Source organism: Prunus dulcis, chromosome 6, assembly GCF_902201215.1.
Source record: "Prunus dulcis chromosome 6, ALMONDv2, whole genome shotgun sequence".
Lineage (NCBI taxonomy): Eukaryota > Viridiplantae > Streptophyta > Magnoliopsida > Rosales > Rosaceae > Prunus > Prunus dulcis.
In genome coordinates this window covers 8,684,389-8,707,821 of record NC_047655.1, presented here as the reverse complement: position 1 = coordinate 8,707,821, position 23,433 = coordinate 8,684,389, and the positions used below count along the sequence as shown (strand labels likewise).

Sequence of the window (23,433 nt, the reverse complement as noted above, 5' to 3'; positions counted from 1 at the left end):
AAACATTAAGAATTAAAATTATTAATTAAATGAGGATAATATAGTAAATTCACACTTTTTTATTGAAAAAACTTAAATTTAAAAGAAAAATTAGATAATTGATCCTATTTTTATGGAATACTTACCCATTATCTTTTTTAATTCTAAAATAAAGTCCCTCACAGACACAGAAGCGCGTACGGAAAGACTAATATTATACAATACATATATAATATATATTTGACTTTGTTTTCCAAGCAAGAAAGTTTTCTTGAGAGTATCAAAAAGTGATCTATGCTGACATGCCACCATATCAGGAATGGCTCCTTCTAGATTTGAAGGTTTGGTTCCTCTTTTATTTTATTTTTTTAATTTTTAATATTCACATATATGGGCTATAAAAAAATTTGTGTGCTCGTCTCAGCTTTGGGCCCGGGTCGTAGCCCTTGCCGCCTTATATCCAAAGTAGTCCTTAGTTGTGTTCTATATTTCTCATGCAAACTCAAACGAAAGTACAATAATGTTATATTTGTGTTATATTTATTGATCATTTTTCTGTTCTCTAATACGAAGAACACATCTCTATTAAATAACTGATTAATGAAAATAAACAACTAGTCCTAGACCCAAAACGATGTTTAACTAAGAACACTAGCAAACGCCAAGTCAATGACCATATAACACTAATAAAAGTTTCAGGAATCATTTTTGACTAATCAGAATTTAAGGAATCATTTTAAGATTTAAAATTAGAATAACCATAGATCTAAAATCAGATAGCATCATCTAATTAGCCCACACTAATTTTATATACAAATTAACTCGATAAAAAAACCAATAAATGCGTGTTGGTATCCTGGTATGGAGGGTCATTATGGTCCTTCTCGTCCCGCTTCTCTCTCTCTCTCTCTCGAAAAGTTTGACTGTTAAGTAGAGGACGTATATACGTAGCCACTTTACTTGTTTTGTTTTTACTTTACATCCAAAATAATAATAATAATATGTTGATGACGACGATGAAGAAAAGTTGCGCATCATCAAGGGGACCTCGTTGACTCAGTACCAGTCGGCTATATATATAATTATACACACAATATCTCCATAATTGATTCTCCCACTTCTTTGCTCTCTTTCCTTTTTCAGTAGAGAGAGAGAGAGAGAGAGAGAGAGAGAGAGAGAGAGAGATGAGGACGCTGCCGGTGCCACCAAGCTCAGAGGATGCAGAGGTTATTGGCCAAGAAGAAGCTCATGACCAGGAGAAGCAACTTGATGCTGGTGCTCTTTTTGTTCTTAAATCCAAAGGTATTGACCGCCCTTCAGAGATATTTTTTATTTTTATATCATTAATTTACAACTTGTTTTAATTAGTTTTTGTTTCTTTTTCATTATCTTGATTATCATCGCATCATCATCATCATCATCATCTTCTTCTTCTTCTTCTTGTTGATTGATATGTCTTTCACATATTTGTTTTTTACCTCATTTTGTCCTTTACCATTTGGTTATCAACTTATCATCAATCCTACTTCATTTTTCTGGCCGACTTCAATTATTCTTATGTGTGTCTTATGGATACGTATATATTTAGCTTCTATGTTTATTAATAAAATTTACTTAAACAGTCAAATTTAGTATGTAAGTTTTATCTACTTGATTTTTAAATCTTGTAACCGTCATTAATGAGGTGAAAAATAGTTATAATATTATTTTTATTGAAGAAGCAAATATAGACCGCATGTAGTCACTCACAATCGGACGTACTGAATAAACTTATATACATTTTTGCTGAAACTATGCTTATTATATTTTAGAAATTATGCTTATTATAGCTTATTATAGCTTATTATAGCTTATTATCTTATTTTAGAAACTATGCTTATTATAGCTTATTAGGCCTTCTCCAACCCATGAGAGGCTAAATCCAAATTTCCTTCCTTTAAAAAGTGACTATTTGGGTTTTGCCTGGATTCAAATTGTTTTTTCTTCCAACCATCTGGACTCAAATTTTAAGTCCGCAACTTTATTAAATTGTTTAAGAATTGTTTAAGTCCAATATAATTTTTTTTTAATGGAAAACTTTTCTTCATTTATCTTTTTAAATAACGTCATAATTTAATTTTTTGAACAATTTGACCTAAAAAAAATTGAAATTCCATAAATTTAATTTCATTCCAAAAGTAAACACACAAAAGAAGAATTGAATTGCAACGGCCAATTGAATTGCATGATTTAAAAAGTAAACAGACTCCTTTTTGAAGTTACTTGCATGATTTTAAATAAAAACAAACAAACAAACAAAGGCATTTGAATTACAACGGCCAATTGACCAGGAGCAGACACATGGGATGAGCTAGCAGACAAAGCCACTAGCGCTGGGCCTAGCGCGGGTTCCACTGTTTTTCTGATGTACATGGGCTGTGCCTTTTTGTTGGTGGGCTCCACTGAATAGTTTTGGGTCCAGACAATACTCGGACTGATATTTGGGTCCAAATTTGAGTTTTCCCAAATTTTAGCCCCTTCACTTTCTTGGGTTGGGAGAGATTTTGGGCAATAATTTGGAATATTTTGGGTTTAGACCATTTGGCCATGTGCCATGTTGAATGGCAATATGGTAGAATCTACACACAATGTAGAATTTCAACAAAAATCTTAATCCCCCTAGATTGACTTTTCTTCTCTCTCTTTCTCTCTCTTATCTTCTCGCTCTTTCTCTCTCTTAGGATGGCAAAATAGAATTTGAAATTGACTTTGGTGTTCTTGCTTGTATGAATTGTCAATTAGGAGTTTTGATAAATTGATTAGTTGTTATCATGTTGATTGAAGATGTGATAAAGGCCTATTTTCTTATTTACAATTAATGACATTTTCTAAATTTTTATTAGATATTTAACTATTAAAGTATGTTTTTATCTACATGTACTAGCATTTTGAGGAGTAAGGCTCATTATGTCCCCGGTGTTTTTTTTTTTTCTTTATAAAATTCATTGGTACCGAGTTTTCAATAGATGTGTATGTAAGGAAAATTTAGGTCATGCCATTTTCAAATCCTGGGTCTATCCCTAATATTTTAATCAGTAATATGTTAAAAATATATGTATTAAACGAGAAGAATACATATGTACGTGTATAATATGTTCAATTTTAAAAAACTTGTATTTTTACCGTATGATAATTACAAAAATCTGGTTGCTTGCTTCTGGAGCGTGTCATTATAATCTATAATTGAATCCATGCAGTTTATATTATATAGTTAGATTGTTTTGCATAAAAAGAAGAAGCGAATTAGTCAAATTTGGTATTAATTTGATATTGATGATTTAGGATCATGGGTGCACTGCGGTTATCACTTGACAACCTCAATAGTTGCTCCAGCGCTGCTGAGTCTGCCGTATGCTTTCACCTTCCTTGGATGGGCGGCTGGGATTTTTTGTTTGGTCATCGGAGCAATCGTGACCTTCTATTCATACAATTTACTCTCTTTGGTTCTTGAACATTATGCTAAATTGGGTCATCGCCATCTCCGATTCAGAGACATGGCTCATGACATTCTAGGTACGTATATATCAGTATGAAATCCTTTTCTTTCATTTTTAAATTGTCAGAAAAAAAAAAAAAAAAAAAAAACCTGAATGCAAAAAGAATGTGGCTTGTCTGCCATTGACTGTAATGGCCCTTGTCAATTTCTCCTTTTTGGCTATGCAACATCTTCAAGGTTGGCCATTTGAGCTGTCTAAATTTGTAATTTCGAAAGTTATTCACACTCTTACTCCCTGAGGTTTTTGAATTTTTCACAAAACTCCCTGAGGTTTCAGAAATTACACAAACACTTTTTAAGATTTTAAATTGTTTTCACAAAACTTTTTTCATTGATTTTTCGCCCAAATATTGATGATTTTATACAAAAAATTTCTCCAAATGACAAAATTTTCCTTTAAGATTAGATTGCATATGCATTCATTGAGGTTAATTTTGTCATTTGCATAAGTGTATTTTAAATGAAATCATCAATTTTGGATGAACAATCAAAGAAAATGGATTTTGTGAAAACAAACCGAAACCTGAAAGGGTCCTTGCAAACAATACATCGATATACAAAACAGTGAGCAAAATCGATTCCACATTATGAAAACCTAATAATAAGAAACTAAAGACATAAAGAAGATTCATAGAACCACTTTATCCACTCCGTTTTTGTTTTGTGATTTTATGTATGGTTGAGGCCGGTTTAGGATGGTCTTAATTGAGTATCCCTTGTATTTTGCTTTATATGATGAATTATGTCTCTTTCAATATATATAAAATAAACAAATAAAAATAAAAAAGGTTGACATTATTTAATTGAAACTGAACTGGATTCTACAGGGCCTGGATGGAGTCGCTATTTTGTTGGCCCAAGTCAGTTCCTCGTATGCTATGGTGCTGTTGTAGCCTGTACTCTTTTGGGAGGACAATGCATGAAGGTAATCCTTTCTCTTAATTTGTACGACTCACTCGCTTATGGCACACAAAAGGTTATTGTAAAATTCAGATACGTTTATATGTTTATAATATGCTTTATTTTCTTTGCAGGCAGTTTACTTGCTGTCAAACCCAACTGGGACTATGAAGCTTTACGAGTTTGTGATCATATTTGGATGCTTGATGCTGTTTTTGGCCCAAATCCCATCTTTTCACTCACTGAGGCACATCAACTTGGTGTCTGTTGTTCTTTGCTTAGCCTATAGCGTTTGTACCGCTGCTGCTTGCATCTACATTGGTAATAGCTACTCATGATAGCATTTTCTTGCCTGCCATGAGATGAAAACTTAGCAGGCATAATTTTATATTTTGTCAGGAAGTTCTTCCAAAGGGCCGCATAAGGACTATTCCTTGAAGGGCAACACTCAAAATCGTGTTTTTGGGGTCTTTAATGCCAATGCCATCATTGCTACAACATTTGGCAATGGTATCATTCCAGAAATTCAGGTTCAAAATAGTCCAGTTATCCTCGAATTTGCTTTCATTTTCTTTCGGATTCAAGTATTATATGGGGCTGTTTGGGAGAGTTTGTTTATGAATGAAGTGCTTTTAATTGGTTTTGTTAGAAGCACACAAAAACATCTTAGTAAAAACCCAAGTGCTCATTGTGTATTCACCTGCGCTTTCTAGAGAAGTGATTATCAAGTCTTCTCTAGGAAGCACTAAAATCTAGTTGAGAAACCGTGTTTTTTCCATTTCGGCCAATCACTACCAAAACCGGTTTTTTTCTTCTTCTTTAGGAACTAATAATTATGTAACTTTTGTTAATAGGCAACAATAGCACCACCAGTGAAGGGAAAGATGTTCAAGGGATTATGTCTTTGTTATGCAGTAGTTACAATTACTTTTTCCAGTGTTGCTATCTCTGGCTATTGGGCATTTGGTAACCAAGCTGAAGGTCTCATACTTAGTAACTTCTTGGATGATGGCAAACCTTTGGTGCCAAAGTGGTTCATTTTCATGACCAACATTTTCACCATACTCCAACTATCAGCTGTTGGCGTGGTAAGAAATCAAAAAACACCACCTCAATCTCTTTTCAATCTTTTTTCTGGAACCAAACACTCACTAAAACTAGTAGTCTAAACTACATTAATTGCTTTGGTACAGGTTTATCTGCAGCCAACAAATGAAGTGCTTGAACGAGCATTTGTGGATCCAACGAGCAAAGAGTTCTCTACTCGCAATGTGATCCCGAGGGTAATCTTTCGCTCGCTGTCTGTCGTCTTAGCAACAACCATAGCAGCAATGCTTCCATTTTTTGGGGACATCAATTCAGTTATTGGGGCTTTTGGTTTCATACCCCTTGACTTCATCTTGCCTGTTGTGTTCTACAACTTGACCTTTAAGCCCTCTAAAAAGAGCCCCATTTTCTTGTTAAACACCACTATTGCTGTGGTTTTCTCAATCTTGGGCGTTATAGCTGCAATTGCTGCTGTAAGACAAATAAGCCTCGATGCCAACAGTTATCAGTTATTTGCTAATGTATGAACACATTAAGCAAATATTAATCACCCTTGCACCCATGAATTGTTTTATGATCCATCAATCAGATGGGTGAATTTTAGAATTGTTCAAGAAACAAGTGAAAAGTAAAAATTATATGAACATAATATTATGAATTTCAAGTTTACAGCAATTCTCATTTGTACTTGCTTTTTACACACATGCTGTTCTTGGGTCAGTTGACATCTGCATAATATAATGTGTACACCATCTGCTCAAAAACAATATCTTTGGTGCAGCAATATTCATTGAAAATTCTCAAGGTAAAAATTGGATTCAGAGATTTGATCTCATGTTGGTGCATTGTTTCTGGCACCTTTCTGTTTCCTACCACAAAAGTCTAACAGTATCTTCATGCAACTCCAAGTCCACATTATCAATAAAAAGCAAAGCACAAAATCTACAATAAGTTACAACATCAAAACTACAACAATAACAAGTTGAAGATCTCATTTACGGTTATCTCAGTCACTGGTAGAAATCTTGCACTGTGGCCTTGCAAACTGGATAAAACACTTCAACTCTAGTCACCAAATCTGCATAGACCTAAGGAAGTTCGATAACAAACATATCAGTCTACTCCTGTCCGGGTCTTTGTATGTTTGTGTGAGAGAGAGAGAGAGAGAGAGAGAGAGAGAGCTACCTTTATGTCTAAGGAATAAAGGTGTCAATGTGAGGAGATGTTGGATCTGGCATTGGCTGCAAGGCATTCTGATCAAAACCCGGAAGTGTAGCAGGGTTCATGTTACGGTTTGCAGTAATGACGTTACCTGCTCCACTATGGGATGGAAATTCCAAGAGAGCAGATGTAGGCGAAATGCAACTCTCATCATGAACTATTGTTGGTGGAGGCATTAGTAAGGGAACCATTGCCAAGCATGATGAATTGCCTAGCATACTAGTTGCGGTAGAAGATTCCGCTGAGTGCCTCCTTTTCAATTCCTTGCTGGTGTTGTTGCTGGTTTCTTGCAGAAAACTGGTAGCAATGATCTGATAAATGAAATAACCCAAAATGAGACTGAGCAATTACCTCAAGCACTTTTAATTACCTTGGAAAAAGACTAAAGTTCAATACCAAATATTTGGTTTTCACTCTGTTACTGTTGTACTCACTAATTCATTTTGTCATAACTTTGCGGACCAAATAATTTCAGTTACTTGAAAGAGTCCTTAGAGCAACATTGGCAATTCCACTTCTACTTCCAGAGTCATAAAAAGAAACAGAAGAGAAGAAGAAAACAAAAGAAAGAAGAAACTGACTTGAACAGGCTCAGCAGCTATCAATGCGCCTGCAACAGCACCACCAAAAACATTCCCATCAGGATGGCACAGTGCAACGCTTAACATACCATTTTTTCCTCGTCGATTTTGCGTTGCATCATATACAAATGATCCAGATAGAGTGAGAATCTGAAAGCGGCCCTGCATGAAGGAAGAAAGTAAGAAATAAAGAGTTACCCTTCAGTGTTAAAAGCTAATATATGGCTGGAAAGTACTACATCTTATTTGAAAAAAAAAACATATGACACCATCAAGCGGAGAACAGAGAATTCATTGTTAAATTGTTGATGGCTGTTATATGTATGGCATCAATTTTTGTCTTCAGTTTTTCTAGCTCCTACTCATGTCATGCGTCATTCCACAAGGTTCAAACATTTCTGCTCGTGTTTTAGCATTCCACAAGACATGACAAATGTGTAACTTAGATACACAAGTGAACAAAAGTAAGGGTGGTAACCGAGTTATATGGTGTTGTGTCATATTGGATTTGTGTTGAATTTTCATGAACTCTAACTTAACATGTAATCATGTTTGATGACTTGATACTTATCATTATTACCGTGTCCTGATTGATCCACATAATTAATCAAGGTAAGATCCATTTTACTAAACTAAATGTATCGCTTGTGCACGATATAAAGATATTCATTTAGATGCTAGCAAAACCAAGAAAATGAATACTATAACTCTACATAGATATCTATATCATATCAGATCAAAGCAAAGGGAAAAAATTGGAGAAATTATTATGTTCTTCATACAATACCATTAAACAAGTTAGTTATGTCAGGATGGACTCCCTCTTGTCTGAACTCTATAACCTGGCATGTTTATTATTTGAGTTAGAAAGTCATATTATTTACGAATTTTTCTCCAGTTACTCATGTTTACAATTCGTGTTGGGTTCAAGTTGTGTTAAAGATGTCACACCTAAAAATATATATAGCATCCATGGCTGTTGAGAGAAACAAATTAAAGAAAAGGATTTACTGAAAAGATTCCAACTTTATGAGAATCTTGCCTTGAATCTCAAAATACCAGTATAAGAACTAGGTTGGCGTATGACGGCGCTACAAACCACACCAGTAGCAGTAAGAATGCAAAGTGATCGAGGATTCGTTTCAGATAATGAAAGTATCTTATGAACAATATCCTGCAGAAAAAAAAAACAAAAAACAAAATAAAGCCATAAAACTCGTGGCAGATAGAATAAAGAACATAACAACCAAGACTAACTAAAATCAAAGTGACCTTGAGACGTCTCACAGATCTATCTAACAATTACCTCTCCAGTCTCAGCAGTCAGTACTTGAGTGTAAAACCCTTCTCCAGCCGGATCCACAGACAACCCACCTGCAGAAAAAGAAGTAGTTGTAGATGTTAGAAGATAGAAATATGCTAATCTAGCTGCTTGCATAAATTTATTTTTTTGGTAAATAGCATGTTAAAGTTCGTTCAAATAACTTTGTATAGAATAATAATTAAACTTATAAAAATTACTCATTCAAATAGATATGAGGATCTCCTTCACAAGTAGAACCAACATAATTCCACCAATTCCAAAAATCCAATAACAGGAGCAACAACAATTATTTTTATCATCATCATCAAGTACCTATAGAAACAAAGAGAGAAAACAAAATAGAAAACAACATACATAGAACCATTGACGTGTGGAAGAAGAAAGACACAGAAACAAATACAACCCCATTATTTGGAAAATTAACAAACACAACTCTAATTAAATTCATATCCTTATGGGATTTTCAAGGAAGATCAGGCAGAGAACTCACCACGGGGAGACAAGAGCTGCAATTTACCGGAACCTTTAGGGCGTCCTCTTCCTCTTTTCGGTAAGCTCTCCGAATATGAACCCGAATATGTACTGGGTGATGCTGATACTAAAGCCACCACATTTCCCTCCTCACCAATCATTTCATATTTCCTCGGCCTACCCCTCTTCCTCTTCACAAAAACATCTGTTCCTTTTAGCTCTACTCTTCCAATGGGAGCCCCGGATTGATCTAAATCTTGGTTGGGCTCTATATTCGTTTGTACAGGCTCCATGAAAGTCTCTACTTCATTGTTCGGTTTACTTTCAGTCTGTGGAGACTGGGAGGTAGTGACCATGTTGTTCTTCTCTTCCATCAATACTAATAGCTTCTGCAGACAAAGGGTGAAGAAGAAAAGTTATACCAAGAAGTAGAAGAAGAAAGAGGCTGTGTGTATATGAAGAAGAAAAAAAAAATAGTTTGAACAAGAGGTCGGTTTGTAAAGGGCGCCAGAAGAGTGTTCCTTCTTTTCTTTTTCTTTTTCTTTTTTATTTTTGGAATTTTTGTAAGCCTCTTTAATGGTGGAAAACTTTGTTCTCTATTGCTTTTCCTTTTATTTTTTCTTTCCAAAGCAGAATTTTTTTTTTTTTTTTGGAAGGCCCTTAATATGTTTTCTTCTGGCGACAATAGGCCCAGAGACATTTTAGGTTAGTTTTTTCTTGTACACCCAAAAAAATAAAAAATAAAAACTCTCTTTTTTTCCTAAATATCTAATGTTGTGAAAAGGGAAAAAAATCTTTTCGATTTATGTATAGGAATTTCTTCCGATTTTTAGTGATATTTAGGAGATTTTATTTCCAAGATAAAATATAAAAATTATTCGATATGTAACAATTCAGTGTTTTATTTTTAACAAAAGTGCTTATTTTGAAAACGTGATTTAAAATTTCAAAATATGATTTAATTACCATAGAATTATTACTTGATATTTCCTTGTTGGTTCCGTAACAATAATTCCATTAGAACATAATCTAGAAATCCTTTTTCTTTTCTTTTTTTTTCAGAGAGCGATTTGAAAAATTAAATTTGGGAAAAAAAAACAGCACGGAAAAAGATAAGTTTGTTTGAATTAAAAAAATTATATTTGAGCCCACAAAATTAGCTCAGTTAATCTCTATTCTTTTTTAAATGGTAAATTGATTTCCTTCATCAATTCTTTTTTCCTTTCATCTTCAAACTGCAAAAAAAAAAAATTGAAAAGGAAAAAAAACAGAAATTAACAGTACTTGTTCCGTGGTCGGACCGGATGAGGCTCTTCTATAGCTAGAAAGATGGGAAGAGGAAATGTTTTGAAATTTTATTAATTATATCCTACCATGACCAAAATTATTATCCTACCATATGGAGATTTCAAAATATTTGAATGTTTTATTTGGAGTACAAGGTAAAGAGAAGTTTGTGTATTTGGTTTTTTATTATTATATTTGGATTTTCAGTAATGGCTTCACCAAGTTTTCTTTTTCTTTTTTGAAATAATGTTTGTGCACAATTTCATTTTTGAAGTATTTAAAATATATTATCTCAAACAATATAACTAAAACATCAACATGACATCTAAAATACCAAGTGAAGAAGGCAACAAACTAACACAAACAAAAAATAAGCTACACCAACAACTACTAACGACAAAAAGGGACTCCTAATGTCCCCTTGCATGTGTATTACCCAAAAACTGCATAACAGACTAATTGAGTAGTATTTATAAGTATGAGAGTAGGGGAGGATTATACCTCTTTCCATTTTTCACTAGGAGGACTCTCTTAGTGAAAAGGTAGGTATTCATAGTCATTTTTTTCATTTAAAAAAATGTTTCCTGTGTGTTGGTAGAGAGCCGTTGTAAGAACTCATCAGCAATAGGCTAGGTTGCCCTTATACCATTTGTAATAACCAATTGGCTCATCTATAAGAGCATTTTCAGCAAAGGGACCAAGGGGAGAGCTGAGGGGGGGGTAAGCCCAAAATACTGTATCCAGCAACAAAAAGTGGCCCGGGCAAAGAGTGGGACTCAGCGAACTGGGCTAGCCCGAGTGCCAGCCCGCTTTTTGGCTAACGTCACGATGATGCGCCGGCTACAGTCCCTCAACGGCTAGCTTCCACGTGGGGTGCGCTGGGCTCTCCGATCAAACTTTTTCCAGCAATCCAAAGGCAGCCAATTTTTATGCAATTAAAAAATCGAAATTTAAAAAAAAAAAAAAAAAAACCAAAAAATTACTGATTTTTTTTTTCTCTATACCTTATTTCCATTTTCAACATTTAAGTAAATGTCTTTGTCCTTTTACTTTCATTTATTTTTTTATTACTCCATTTACTTAAGTTTACAATATAAATAAGGAAGTACCCCCCATTTGGATTCAAATAAAAATACTAGAAAATCAAATTCCCACCAAATCAAAATATGAAAAATCGGTTTTAGTGCAAAATACGATTTATGCTAAAAATGATGGCTCATTAAGTCAATATATACTTCATATTAAAACCCCATAAAATCAAGTTTTCTTATTTGATGTGTAAAGAATAAAAGCTGCCAAAAATTATCTTGAGAAAATGATTATTCCGAAAAACCATTTTTCATACTTAGTCAATATTGCACCTCTGCTAAAAAAATTCTGGCTCCGCTAGTGTAAATACCAATCAATACTCTTCACTTTTAACACCAAATCCACATACTTTTTTTTTTCTTCTATAAATACCAACCAATACAACTAATAAAATAAATCGTATCCGAAAATATTATCCGATATGAATAGTATTGACATGTAGGAACCCAAAAATCTTATCCGAAAATATTATCCAAATTAATTATTTAAGTAAAAAAGTTGGGAAAAAAATATAAAAAATGAATAGTATTTGCCATGGCAAAGGGTAACTGCTGGAAACACACTTTGCTTGGGGGGTAGGGCAGCCACTATTCACCTGAATAGTAGCTGCCCTAGGGCTCCCCTTACTATGGCAAGGGGCAAACTGCTGGAAATGCTCTAAGGGCTAGCTAAAGTTGACATTCGGGATTCTTAAGCCTTTCTTTAAGAGGAGCATTTTTACTCACAACTTTAACACAAGATGTGTTATTATCACCACCTTTCTTAATACTTGACGAGTACCCATAAGTATAACCATGATTCCACAAATACAAAGCAAAAAGTTAACTATGGTTATATGCTCATGAACACGTGCAGGGGTGGTTAGGAGATAGGCGTCCGTAAAAAATTTGTTACTTCAAGATTTAGTAGAGATAGAAAGGGTAACGAGAGTTGAAGAGTTACAATTATTGTGTTAAATTTTAGAGAAACGAGTCAGTGACCCACTACTAGCAACATTGTCCCCAACTTAACCACGTAAGCCCAATAAGTGTGAGATTTTATCACAAATGTCCTTCGTGCTATTAGGAGTGGAACAATTTATTATAAGTTGTGATTTATTTAGGAGTGTTGCTAAACGAACCCTAAAATTTACTAAGTACACCCTACTACCAAACTATTTATTGAATTACTAATTTATCCAAATATAAAATGACCAAAAAGGATATATTGAATTGTGAAACAAATGTAATTTTCATATGTACCGTATTCAACCCTAATCAAACGTAAGCGAAAAACCCTACTAACAAAAACTATGTTATTTCCTTTTATTTGACAATAAACAAATTTAAAAACCTCCAAATACCTAGAATTGAAATAGGAATTTGGTAATTGGGTATTTCAATTTTGAAAATTGAAAAAACCCAATTCAATTTGGGTGAAAACTAAGGAAATAAAGATTGAAACTTTGGGGATTTAAGTTGAAGAATCTGCTTACTTGGGAAAGTGATGCAGAGAGAATTCAAATATAAGGAAAATAAAAATCTAAAACTGAGGAAGGCCCATTCAGTGATTGAAGGAGAAAAAGCCACTGGCACATTGATCATACAAAGATGGGATTTCCTAGAGTTTTCCAGCTGATACCCAATCCCAACAAGGTCATCATGATACATGCATCCCTAAATTATGAATATTCTATTACTAGATTTGAATGGGTTTGCTGTTGTGTGATAGAATGTATTAGGGTGTATCAGGGATATTTTTGGTAGTTAAATAGGGTGTACTTAGTTAATTTTATATTTTGATTTAAATATTAAGGTGTACTTAAATTATATGGTGTACTCAGTTAATTTTAGGGTTCGTTTAGTAGCACTCTTTATTTAGTCAAGTTTTCGATGTGGTACTTATATTCTTCAACACGCCCCCTTATGTGGGACCACCACATAGTGGACCATACGTGGAGCTAAGTCCACATCGAAGTCAAACATTCAAGCCCAACACGTGAACACCACGTATTGGGTAAGGAGTAAGGGTAAACATTCAAGCCCAACATGTGAACACCACATATTGGGTAAGGACACTAGCGGACCTACATACTGCACCTTTCCTCGTTGGAAAATCCTTTGGGGTGGCCAGAATTTGCCCATTTGTTGGTGCCCACCATGTGTTTGATTAAATGTCTGAAAAAGACTTTGTAATATTCAATTTGATTTCTACTGCACATAAACTTGTTGTCTCCCAAAATTCCCTTAATGGTGTATCTCTATTTAATAAATATCCATGAACTTTAGTCCCCTTTATTTGGCATCTGTCCTTTCTTAGTTTCTCAACTTATAATTTAATTATGTTTTCTGCAAATTTCACGTTTATTTATTCAAAGTTTCTCTCTTCCTTGTTGACTAATGTAGATGGGTTCCTGGACTCCTTACTCTTGGATTTCCCTCACATACTTTTAGCCATTTAAATGTTGCCCCTCCCTTGAAAATTTCTTGGGTGCGCCAGTGGATAAGGGGTCGGGCAAATGCCCAATATTTCAGTCCCAGTCATTCAACCCGCTCTAATACCATATTAAATTTTAGAGAGACGGGTCATCAGCCCTCTACTAGCAACATGATATTGTCCCCAACTTAATCACTTACAAAGCCCAATAGGTGTGGGGTTTTATCACAAAAGGCCTCGGTGCTATTAGGAGTGAAACCACTTATTATAAATTGTGATTTATTTAATCAAGTTTTCGATGTGGTACTTATTTTCTTCAACACCCCCCTCACATGGGACCACCACATAGTGGGCCACACGTGGAGCCAAGTTCACATCGAAGTCAAACATTCAAGCCCAATACGTGAACACCACGCATTGGGTAAGGGGTAAGGGTAAACATTCAAGCCCAACATGTGAACACCACATATTGGGTAAGGGGTAAGGGTAAAGGCCCAATATTTCAGGCCCAGTCATTCAACCCGCTTTGATGCTAGAAGCGGTCATCTATTAGCAACACCGATATTGTCCCCAACTTAACCACCTACAAAGCCCAATATGTGTGTGGTTTTATCACAAAAGGCATCGGTACTATTAGAATTGGAACCACTTATTATAAGTTGTGATTTATTTAACCAAGTTTTCGATGTGGTACTTATATTCTTTAACATATTGGGTGTGAGAAGAGTGGAGAATATCACCCCAAAAATAAAATTAAGGAAAGCTTACTTGAACAAGGAAACTATGAAAATCATTTCCAATTGAAAGGGAAACAAGCTAGCCACTAATGGTATTTGTTACCACTATGCAACATTGCATGCACTGCTACTTTGGAGGGTAGTAGAGGAAATTGGGAACTCCCAAACTAAAGAATGGATGAGTACGTTATCTACGCATAACTACATACTACGGGAGTCATCGCAACTAGAAAATAAATAGCAACCTAAGAGAACATAAAAGAACAAAGATATAAGAGCTTGCTTGATTTTCTTAATATAAGGTTGAAGATAAAGGCTGCTAAAATCTATATAAATAATGGCATGTTTATTTGCTTGAAATTGATATTATAATTAATTTAAGAGTGCTATTATTTTCACTCCCTTGTCCTATTTCTTCACCCAACTTATCTTCCTACCCACCATATAAATTTGAAAAAACACAATTCTATCTTTCCACCCACCATTATTCCTAAAGAGATTTTCTATTTAAACCCCACACTTCTCTTAGTTCACCCCATGTTCTAAGTTCACCCTAACTTTTAATTTAAATTTTCACAATTTCTAAGAAAATCCCACTATCTTCCAAAACTACCCTTAAATACACCCCAAATTGAAAAACTAAGAACTAAAAGAGATTTTCTATTTAAACCCACAATTTTCTTTGTTCCTAGCAAAAAAAAAAACATAAACAAATGAAACCCAAAATCTGAAATTTAATACTTTCTAGAGAAAGATAACAGCTCTACCTCTCTCCAAGAACTGTAACTGGAATTCTAACACTTGGGTATTGTTGAGAGAGAGAGAGAGAGAGAGAGAGAGAGAGAGAGAGAGAGAGTGACTTTGTAAACAGGAAGTTGGAAGGAGGTTTCTAAAACTTAATATGAAGAGTGGTGGGGTGTGTGGGGTGTGTGTATAGATGTACTAGGGTTAATTATTAAGTTCGATGACCTTGTTTGTCTTTTTACACAATAATAAAGCTTACAGCTTAATGATTTAAGTATTGGGGTGAACAAAGAGAACTGTGGGGTTTAAATAGAAAATCTCTTCCTAAAATACCCTTTAATTCATTTTGAAGAAAACAGTAATTCACACAACCTATCAATGAACTTTCACCAATGTCCCACAAAGTCAAGCCATTTGCATAAGTTTCAAAAAACAATGCCTAGAACTTCAAAAGAAAGCTCAAATAAAACTTTCCAACTCCTTGAATCTCAAAGACAATTTCACCAAACGAAATATATGCACTTTTGTTAATACCCACAAAGTCAAACCATTCCAAAGCTTCAAGGGATACCCAAAAACTCCAAAACCAATCTTAAAACAACCCTAGTTTTGTTCCAATTAGCTTTAGAAACCAGCACCCATGCCAAGCTCAGATTCTTGTAATACTAAAACCACAAATCTTAATTCTCTTTGTAGCCTTAACCCCAAAACTAAAAAAAAAACTAAAAAAAAACTAAAAAAACAATTCAAGCAAACAAGCCAAAATTTTTACTGAAATTGAACCACAAGCATCCCACGAAAAAACACCTCCCAATTTTAGAAACTCCAAAACCAACCTACAAATTTTAATTTTTTTTTTCTTTTGGGTAAAGAAGAAAACCCACCTAAAAAATTCTTCGAATGGTTCACAAGACAAAGAGTAAACGCAAATAAACATAGAAAAGTAAGATGATCGAGGAATTACGCTCTGACTTGAGGAAGTGATATGGCACAGAAGAGTCAACCTGGATCTTTTTTCTTCTTGAACTTCTATCCGCAGGGCAACAAGACAAGCAAAAGGTGTAAATTTGTCCTTAGAAGTCATTTCACAAATGGGTAAATTTGTCTTTAAAAGTTTGAAGATAAAGTGGGTGGGAAAATAGGACAGGTGGAAACGGCACTCTAATTTAATCTTTGACTTTGTTTGCATTTACTAACACATGGGTATTGTAATTATTCTAATTCCCCGACTTCCCCTACGTTTACCAACACATAAGAAATAAAAAGTTATGTGAGTTTCACATTTATATTTGTAATCTAATACCTGAAAAATCAAGAATTAAATTGATTAATGGGGAAAATTTGATCCTATACCCATTTCTTATCACCCAAATTACTAAATTTTCAGATTCATGGTTTCCCTCCTTCCAAGTAAGTAAACATGTTATAAAAGGTTGCATTTTCTCTTTCTCTTATTCTATTCTGAAATGACATCCGAATGATCAAAATACATTGTTACAATCATCTTTTCTTAGCCACTGCTATTATTCCGTATTGATTTATATGTTATGAGATGAATTATGGTATGTTTGGTAATTTTTTTAATCCTTCCATTATTATTATTTCAATTATATATCCATTTATTTCATTAATAAACATTAGATCATCCATTGTTATTTACCTACATGCATTATTGCACCATTCAATAAAAATTAGGCTTCCTACATAATTGACCTACCTTGTGTTTGCCTCTAAAGAGTAGAACAAAACATCTTTGTTTAGCTCTTTAAAGCCAAACATCCCACTTTGTTCGGTTTCAAAAACTGAACAACCGAACCTAGTTGAAGTTCGGCTATAAGGAGCCAACTTTGTAGATCCGGTCAAGTCTTTAAAGCTTGATCATGACACAAAAATGACGACCTAAAACAAAAGAAAAGCAAACACCCACCTAAGAATACATCTAGAAACCACAAATAAATTCAAAAGAATGTTTCATGGTTGGTTAGAAGAAGCCGGCTATCATATGATTTGTTCAATTCCTTACAAGAAAACATAGATCTGACCTGACACAAAATGGGAACCCAAAAAAAAACACTCACATAAGAATACATCTTCTAAACCCAAATCTAGTCTCTAATGGTAATAACTCAAGAACAAATAACTAAATCCAAAATGGAACAAATGGTATAAATCCATAAATAAATAAAAAGATAATAAAGATAATGTATAAGATTAACATACCGTCTAATCAAGAATAAATGAGACTGAATATGAACTTCTGGTGGAGGTACTAGTCAAAATAGTAGAATGACTTTAACTCTTGAGAAAAATTATAGTTGGGTTAGAAGAAAGAAGACAAAAGAACATATATTGGTTAGTGAGTTCTTGGGAAGTGGGAAGAGTGTTTGATTGGTGGATATTTGAAATAGTGAACTAAGGGTATTTTGGAAATAATAGGGATAGTGAAGATAAGATTGATTTTTATTTCAAAATTAGTGGAGGTGGAAAAACATGGTAGGTGGAAAAATAGGTATGTGAGTGACAATATCGTAATTCTTACTCATTAAGAATACTATTTTCCTCACAACTAATACTAAAATAATAATTAAGCTTTCTCCTTTTATTTCATTTTTCCATGTTGCCACTATTAAATTGAAAAAAATTAGGGCAAACTAAGGGTTATCAAACGGGCCTTTAACTTTACTTATTATTTTTTTTCTTCAAGTTTTAGCCAAAAGAAAATGTGGCATACTATTAATTTGGGGCCAAAAGCTCAGTAGGAAGGTGGGGCCTCATTTGCAACCATTTGAATGGTTGACCAACAACTGAAATAGATTATTCTACTAGCATCTGCAATAGGCTCTTAAACAACATTTTTAGACAACTCCAACTATGCTCCATTTTCACCTCCTAAAATAGGAAGATATCTAGGAGCTCCTAAATCAGATGAGAGAGAAAGGACTCCTAGTGACTCCCTATAATTTAATGTTGCTTTATTTTATGAATATCTTACCCTTTTAATTAATGTTAATTATTTTTTATTTATAAAGATGGACCATTTCTATTGAATTAAAACATAGTTATAGTATTTATAACTCCCTAATTATGGAGTATGATTAAAGTTCAAATTTTATGGAGAGCTCCTAAAAGAGCTTTTGTGGATTTTGGCTAAATTTTTAGTAAAAAACTAGCGAGCATGATTGTAGATGCTCTAACAGCAAGAGGAAACCAAATTCCAATGGAGTGCATTGTGAATGTGACCATTCAAATGATTAGGTTACTGTTCATATGGTGGAACAGTGTTTTGGCCCTAAACTAATTACTTATTTCCTAATATTGGCTGAATTAAAAGTAACAAAAAAGAAACTTTTTTTCTAACCCTACAATCAGTTTCATTTATAAAACTTTTTTTGTATGAAAGACTAAGGGCCAGTTTGGCATTGATGTGCTTTGAAAATAATCGCTCTCAGATTTGTTGCCCGTTTGGCATTGCTTATTTGGGATAATAAGTGATTTTTTTAAAATTTTAAGAAGTCCAACCCGTTTGGTAAACTGTGAGAAAATCATTTATTGTTAAAAATTGCTGCGAGAGAAAGCTATAAAGGAAAGCAGCTAATGAGGTGCTTTCATTTTCTGATTATTCAGGAATCAATTTCGAAGAGGCGCTGGGTTTAATGATTATGCGGCAATCATTTTCTGATTATGCATAAAACCAATACCAACAACACTTTTAACAAAAATTTTACCAACGCCAAACTGCTTTATCTCACAGCTGATTTCTCTCACAGCAAATCTGACAGTGATTATTTTCACAGCACAGCAATGCCAAACTGGCCCTTGGTGTGAGAGAAATTAGCTGTGAGAAAAAGCACTTTGGCATTTGGTAAATTATTTGTTAAAAGTCTTGTTGGTACAATTATCAGTTTCTAAATGTTTGGTAAATTTTTTTGTGAAAGTGTTGTGAATTGTGTATAATAACTAAAAGGGCATTATGTTGAAATAAATTTTCTGTGAAAGTGTTTGATAAAGGGGAAAACACTTTCACTATATATATATAGTATTAAATATGTTTCCATCACACCCTAAAAATTATTGTAATTATAAAATAAATAAAGTATTATGTTGAAAATTAAATATTTGTATCCAAATGTTCTAAACTAATGTTTCCATTAAAAATAAATATTCTTTCAAAGAAACAAAGAAAGAAAAACAGGAACGGAAAAGAAAAAAAAAAACCAACAGCAACAACTATTGAAGTTAAAACCCTAAAAATTAAAGAGATAGTGAAGAATGAAATTTAAAGTTAAAACCCTAAAAATTAAAAAGAAAGAGGGAAGAATGAGATTGAGAAGAAATAAACATAATATGCCTCTTAACTGAGTCTTATGGCTTCTCACGAGTGTGCTTCAATTGATTGAACAAGAAAAAATAATATGAAGAATATAAGAGATATTCAAGAGAAGGAAAACTCTGTGAAAGAGATGGCGTGAAGAAGCAAAAGGATGCGAAGGAGACAATGCACGAAGAGAAGAGATTGCGTGAAATAGATTGGGGTATTTTCGGAAGTTTGTAAATTTCATTAAACCTAATGCCTCTTTGAAATTGATTCCCGCATAATTAAAAAATGAAATCACCTCGTTAGCTGTTTTCCCTTATAACTTTCTTTCACATCAATTTTTAACAATAAATGATTTTCTCATAGTTTACCAAACGGGTTGGGCTTCTCAAATTTTTTTAAAAATCACTTATCACTCCAAATAAGTAATGTCAAACGGGCACTAAAAAAGAAAAGACAAGACAAGTTGGACTCTGAAATCATCATCTTTATCTTTTTCTTAAATGAATCAGGTCAACCACATAGTTTCCTTCTTGAATATAAGGGGTCGTTTGGCACGATGGACTGTCATGGACTGGACTAAATCCTGGGACTGTCTCAGATTAGCTTGGATTGGCCTAAGCTGGATTAAGTACTGACCTATGTTTGGTGTTTGGTCGGACTAAGAAGCTGGATTGTAAAAATAGTAAAGACCTATGTTTGGAGTTGTGTCGGACTAAAAATATTTATTTTAATATTTAATTTTAATTAATGCTTTTTTAACCTAAAAATAAATAAAAAGAAAACAAATAAGTGAGTATGTGGTGGTTTATTATCTTATCTCTGGTCAAACAAACAATTGAACCACGCACTTCAAACTATATTATCTTTTTTTTTCCTTCTTCTTTTCTTTCTTCCTCTTCTCCCCATTGACTTTTCTTCTTCTTCCTTATCTCTGGCCCGTTTCTTTCTTCCTCCTTTCTTATTCCTTCCAAAGCCTCCTTTTTTTTTTTCTTTCTTCCTTTCCAGACCGTTCCTTCTATTTCTTTTTTTCTTCCTATTCTTTCCTCTCTTTTCTTCTTCCTTCATTCCTTTTCACTCTCTCTTCATGCTGCACCCCAACTTTTAAGAGAGCCAGATCCACTTCTGGATATATGGTGGCTGCAAACATCCACCCCTCTCTTTCTGGTTCCACTAATGAATGGTTGTGGTGGTTTAATTAGGTGATGATGGTTGTTGAACTGAGTATGTGGTGGCTGTTTATGGGTGGTGATGATGCTTTGTTTGACTGATTGGGTGGTGATGATGGTTCGATTAGGTCTCTGGCGGCTGGTTATGGGTTTGATGGTGGTGGTCTGACAGAGATGGTGAAGAGAAATGGTTCTGGGTTCTGCGGGTGGCTGTGGTGGTGAAGAGAGATGGGTCTGTGTGTGGCTTGTGGGTGGTGGTCATGAGGGAGAACAAATACGGGGGAGAAGAGGGAGAGTTGGGCATTGCCAGAGTCTGTCGATTGGGTCTGTGGTGGTGGTGTTTTGATTCAAGGCGTAAGGAAATCCAGCCGGACTCGTGTGTTCAAAATAGTGATGGTGCTATTTTGCGAACTGCATTTGGGGCTCACTGAATTAGACATGCGAGTCCGGTTATTTTTTCACTGTTGGACTATGCAGTCTCGTTTAAGTTAATCCCCTTCCTTATCAAACATGGGTTTTAAGTGTTATTTAACACAATTCAGTCCAGTGAGGCATAGTGAGGCCTACCAAACATGCCCTAAATTAACTGATATGTCAATAAGTGATATACAAGTAGTATTATTGTTGTTCTATACTAGTTTAATTGTATCATACATCTCATCTAAATAGAGATGGAAATTTTGCAAACTACACAATGATACTATTCAAGAAGTCAAACCCAACACAAAGTTAAGAAGAGAGAGTTGACAATTATTTAACTAGACCCATATATTGTTGGGGTTGTGTGGTTTAATACAAGTCATGAAATTGGATGAGCATAATCCTGCATTGGAAAATTCCATGCAAAATCAAGAATATAAAAATTTGTGGCTCAAATAGAACTGAGGTCTTTTGAGATAAATCCCACACTTGGATGAGTCCATTAGGCCTGACCCATCTTTTGTTGGATTTGGATAGTTAAGTTGGGACAATATCGATAATAGGTCATCTTTAGTAGTGGATCGGCCTAATAGACTGATATAAGTGTGAGATTTTATCTCAAAAGGCCTCAATGCTATTAATAGTGAACCACGAAAAAATTTATTCTAGATTGTTTTATGTTTTTCAATGTAGGATTATACACATTCACATTTATGGCTTCTTTCGAGCTTACCTTGGTCCATTGTACAACAAGTGGTATCAGAGTCTAATTTGATTTGAGGATATCTATGATCAAGGAAGTGGTTCAAGTGAAAATCCTAGCCCAATTGAAGGTGGAGCGGCTCGGAGGAAATTGTTCACGTGAGTTCACCTAGCAAATCAATGAGATTTTATTTCCTAAGTTAATTAGGGGGTTTATTTCCTATTCAGTGTAATTGACATATCCTTATATAATTAGGAAATATTTATTATTTACTAGTAAAGCACACATGTAAACCCTTATGTATACCTCCTTATAGAGAAGAATAAAATCATCCAAATATTCAAACCATACAATTCTTAACATGGCATCAGAGCGACTAATCCAAGGTCAACTCTAAGCCCATACCAAATTCATTTATCGGGACCTCCCATACCTTAAGGGGAGGTGAATCAGAGCAGAAGCGAGCCCTTGTGAGGGGGTGGGGGGCTGTTACTATCCCTAGCATTAATACTTACAAAGTAAGCATTACTGCTAGTGTTATGTTAACACTAAGAAGTAGCTGTAAGGCTACTATTTTACCAAATTCCTAAACATAAACTTACATCTCAAATTCTTTTATAATAAAGCGCTTTTGTTATAGGTGCTTATGAGCATAAGTACTTTCTAAAGAAGCAGTCCCAACGAGCCCTATCACAACTTAATTAAAATTAAAGCACAACATCTAGAATAATAAGTTACACCATAAAAAACTACAAAATTAACATGTCCAATATCCTCAATATAAAAAAAACACACAAAGATATCAGTCTTGTAGAAATCTTGCATTGTGGCCTTGCAAACTAAATAACGAACATCTTCCATTTTCAGAAACTCAGCATGCATATCAGGCTACTCTCCTCCCCGTCTTTGAATTTGTGTGTGCCTGCGCTTGCGTGCATGAGAGAGAGAGAGAGAGAGAGAGAGAGAGAGCTACTTTTAAGTCTATCTGTCGAGCTAGAAGACTTATAATAATAAGTCTAATTAGCTAATCGCCTCTTTTTCCAATTCCTGGCTGGTGTCTTGCTGGTAATACCTTGCTTCAAACTAGCAGCAATGATCTGATAAATGACAAGAACTCTAAATGATATTGATAATAATTAAAAAAGGGCTGCTAACAACGTGACAGAACGTTGTCTACCATAGAAATTCTATTTTTCCAGTCCACAATCACCAAAAAAAAGAGACTTACATAAACAGGCTCAGCAGCAATCAATGAACCGGTAAACAAACCACCAAAAACCTTCCCATCATGATGAGACAGAGTAATGTTTAACCTACTATTTTCTCCATCTACATTATTGTTTGCACCATATTCAAATGATCCAGATAGAGAAATAAGTTGATAGCTTCCCTGCATGAAGGAAGAAAGTAAGGGAAAGAGTTACCCCTTAGTATTAAAAGCTAATATATCACCGCGAAGTAGTAAATTTTATTTGAAAATATATATTATACATATA

At 34.3% G+C, this 23,433-nt stretch overlaps 3 protein-coding genes and 1 long non-coding RNA gene across 4 annotated transcripts in view; 1 reads left to right on the top strand and 3 right to left on the bottom strand.

Annotated features, from left to right (window-relative positions):
- Positions 1 to 1,139: 1,139 nt before the first annotated feature.
- LOC117631409 (GABA transporter 1) lies at positions 1,140 to 6,136 on the top strand. Its single transcript, XM_034364548.1, has 7 exons — positions 1,140 to 1,281; positions 3,301 to 3,531; positions 4,342 to 4,439; positions 4,549 to 4,735; positions 4,814 to 4,944; positions 5,269 to 5,502; positions 5,608 to 6,136. The coding sequence occupies exons 1-7, from the start codon at positions 1,164 to 1,166 to the stop codon at positions 5,986 to 5,988; spliced, it is 1,380 nt and encodes a 459-aa protein (XP_034220439.1). The 5' UTR covers positions 1,140 to 1,163; the 3' UTR covers positions 5,989 to 6,136.
- Positions 6,137 to 6,251: 115 nt separating this feature from the next.
- On the bottom strand, positions 6,252 to 7,355 carry LOC117633091. Its single transcript, XR_004586569.1, has 3 exons — positions 7,264 to 7,355; positions 6,647 to 6,993; positions 6,252 to 6,549 (listed from the first exon to the last, which is right to left on the bottom strand). It is a non-coding gene; the product is annotated as an uncharacterized LOC117633091 (long non-coding RNA).
- A 935-nt stretch (positions 7,356 to 8,290) lies between these two features.
- Positions 8,291 to 9,432, bottom strand: LOC117630222 (AT-hook motif nuclear-localized protein 9-like). The gene is made up of 3 exons (XM_034362969.1): positions 9,078 to 9,432; positions 8,570 to 8,637; positions 8,291 to 8,437 (listed from the first exon to the last, which is right to left on the bottom strand). Exons 1-3 carry the CDS (start codon positions 9,430 to 9,432, stop codon positions 8,291 to 8,293), a joined length of 570 nt encoding a protein of 189 aa, XP_034218860.1.
- Positions 9,433 to 22,953: 13,521 nt separating this feature from the next.
- The window catches only part of LOC117630221 (AT-hook motif nuclear-localized protein 1-like), a 2,838-nt gene continuing 2,358 nt past the window's right edge, over positions 22,954 to 23,433 (bottom strand). Inside the window, exons 4-5 of the mRNA XM_034362968.1 lie at positions 23,166 to 23,327; positions 22,954 to 23,034 (exon numbers count right to left, since the gene is read on the bottom strand). Coding sequence (XP_034218859.1) covers positions 22,954 to 23,034; positions 23,166 to 23,327 — 243 coding nt within the window. The remainder of the gene's footprint in view (positions 23,035 to 23,165; positions 23,328 to 23,433) is intronic.

What these genes read in the sequence shown, in the direction of transcription:
- LOC117631409 (XM_034364548.1), top strand. Translation starts at nt 1,164, where the DNA reads ATGAGGACGCTGCCGGTGCCACCAAGCTCAGAGGATGCAGAGGTTATT. An exon ending in TTTTGTTCTTAAATCCAAAG is followed by an intron (nt 1,282 to 3,300) that starts GTATTGACCGCC and finishes TTGATGATTTAG; the next exon opens with GATCATGGGTGCACTGCGGT. An exon ending in GTATCATTCCAGAAATTCAG is followed by an intron (nt 4,945 to 5,268) that starts GTTCAAAATAGT and finishes TTTTGTTAATAG; the next exon opens with GCAACAATAGCACCACCAGT.
- LOC117630222 (XM_034362969.1), bottom strand. Translation starts at nt 9,432, where the DNA reads ATGGAAGAGAAGAACAACATGGTCACTACCTCCCAGTCTCCACAGACT. An exon ending in GCAGCTCTTGTCTCCCCGTG is followed by an intron (nt 8,638 to 9,077) that starts GTGAGTTCTCTG and finishes CTTTTTCTGCAG; the next exon opens with GTGGGTTGTCTGTGGATCCG. An exon ending in TGACTGCTGAGACTGGAGAG is followed by an intron (nt 8,438 to 8,569) that starts GTAATTGTTAGA and finishes TTTTTTCTGCAG; the next exon opens with GATATTGTTCATAAGATACT.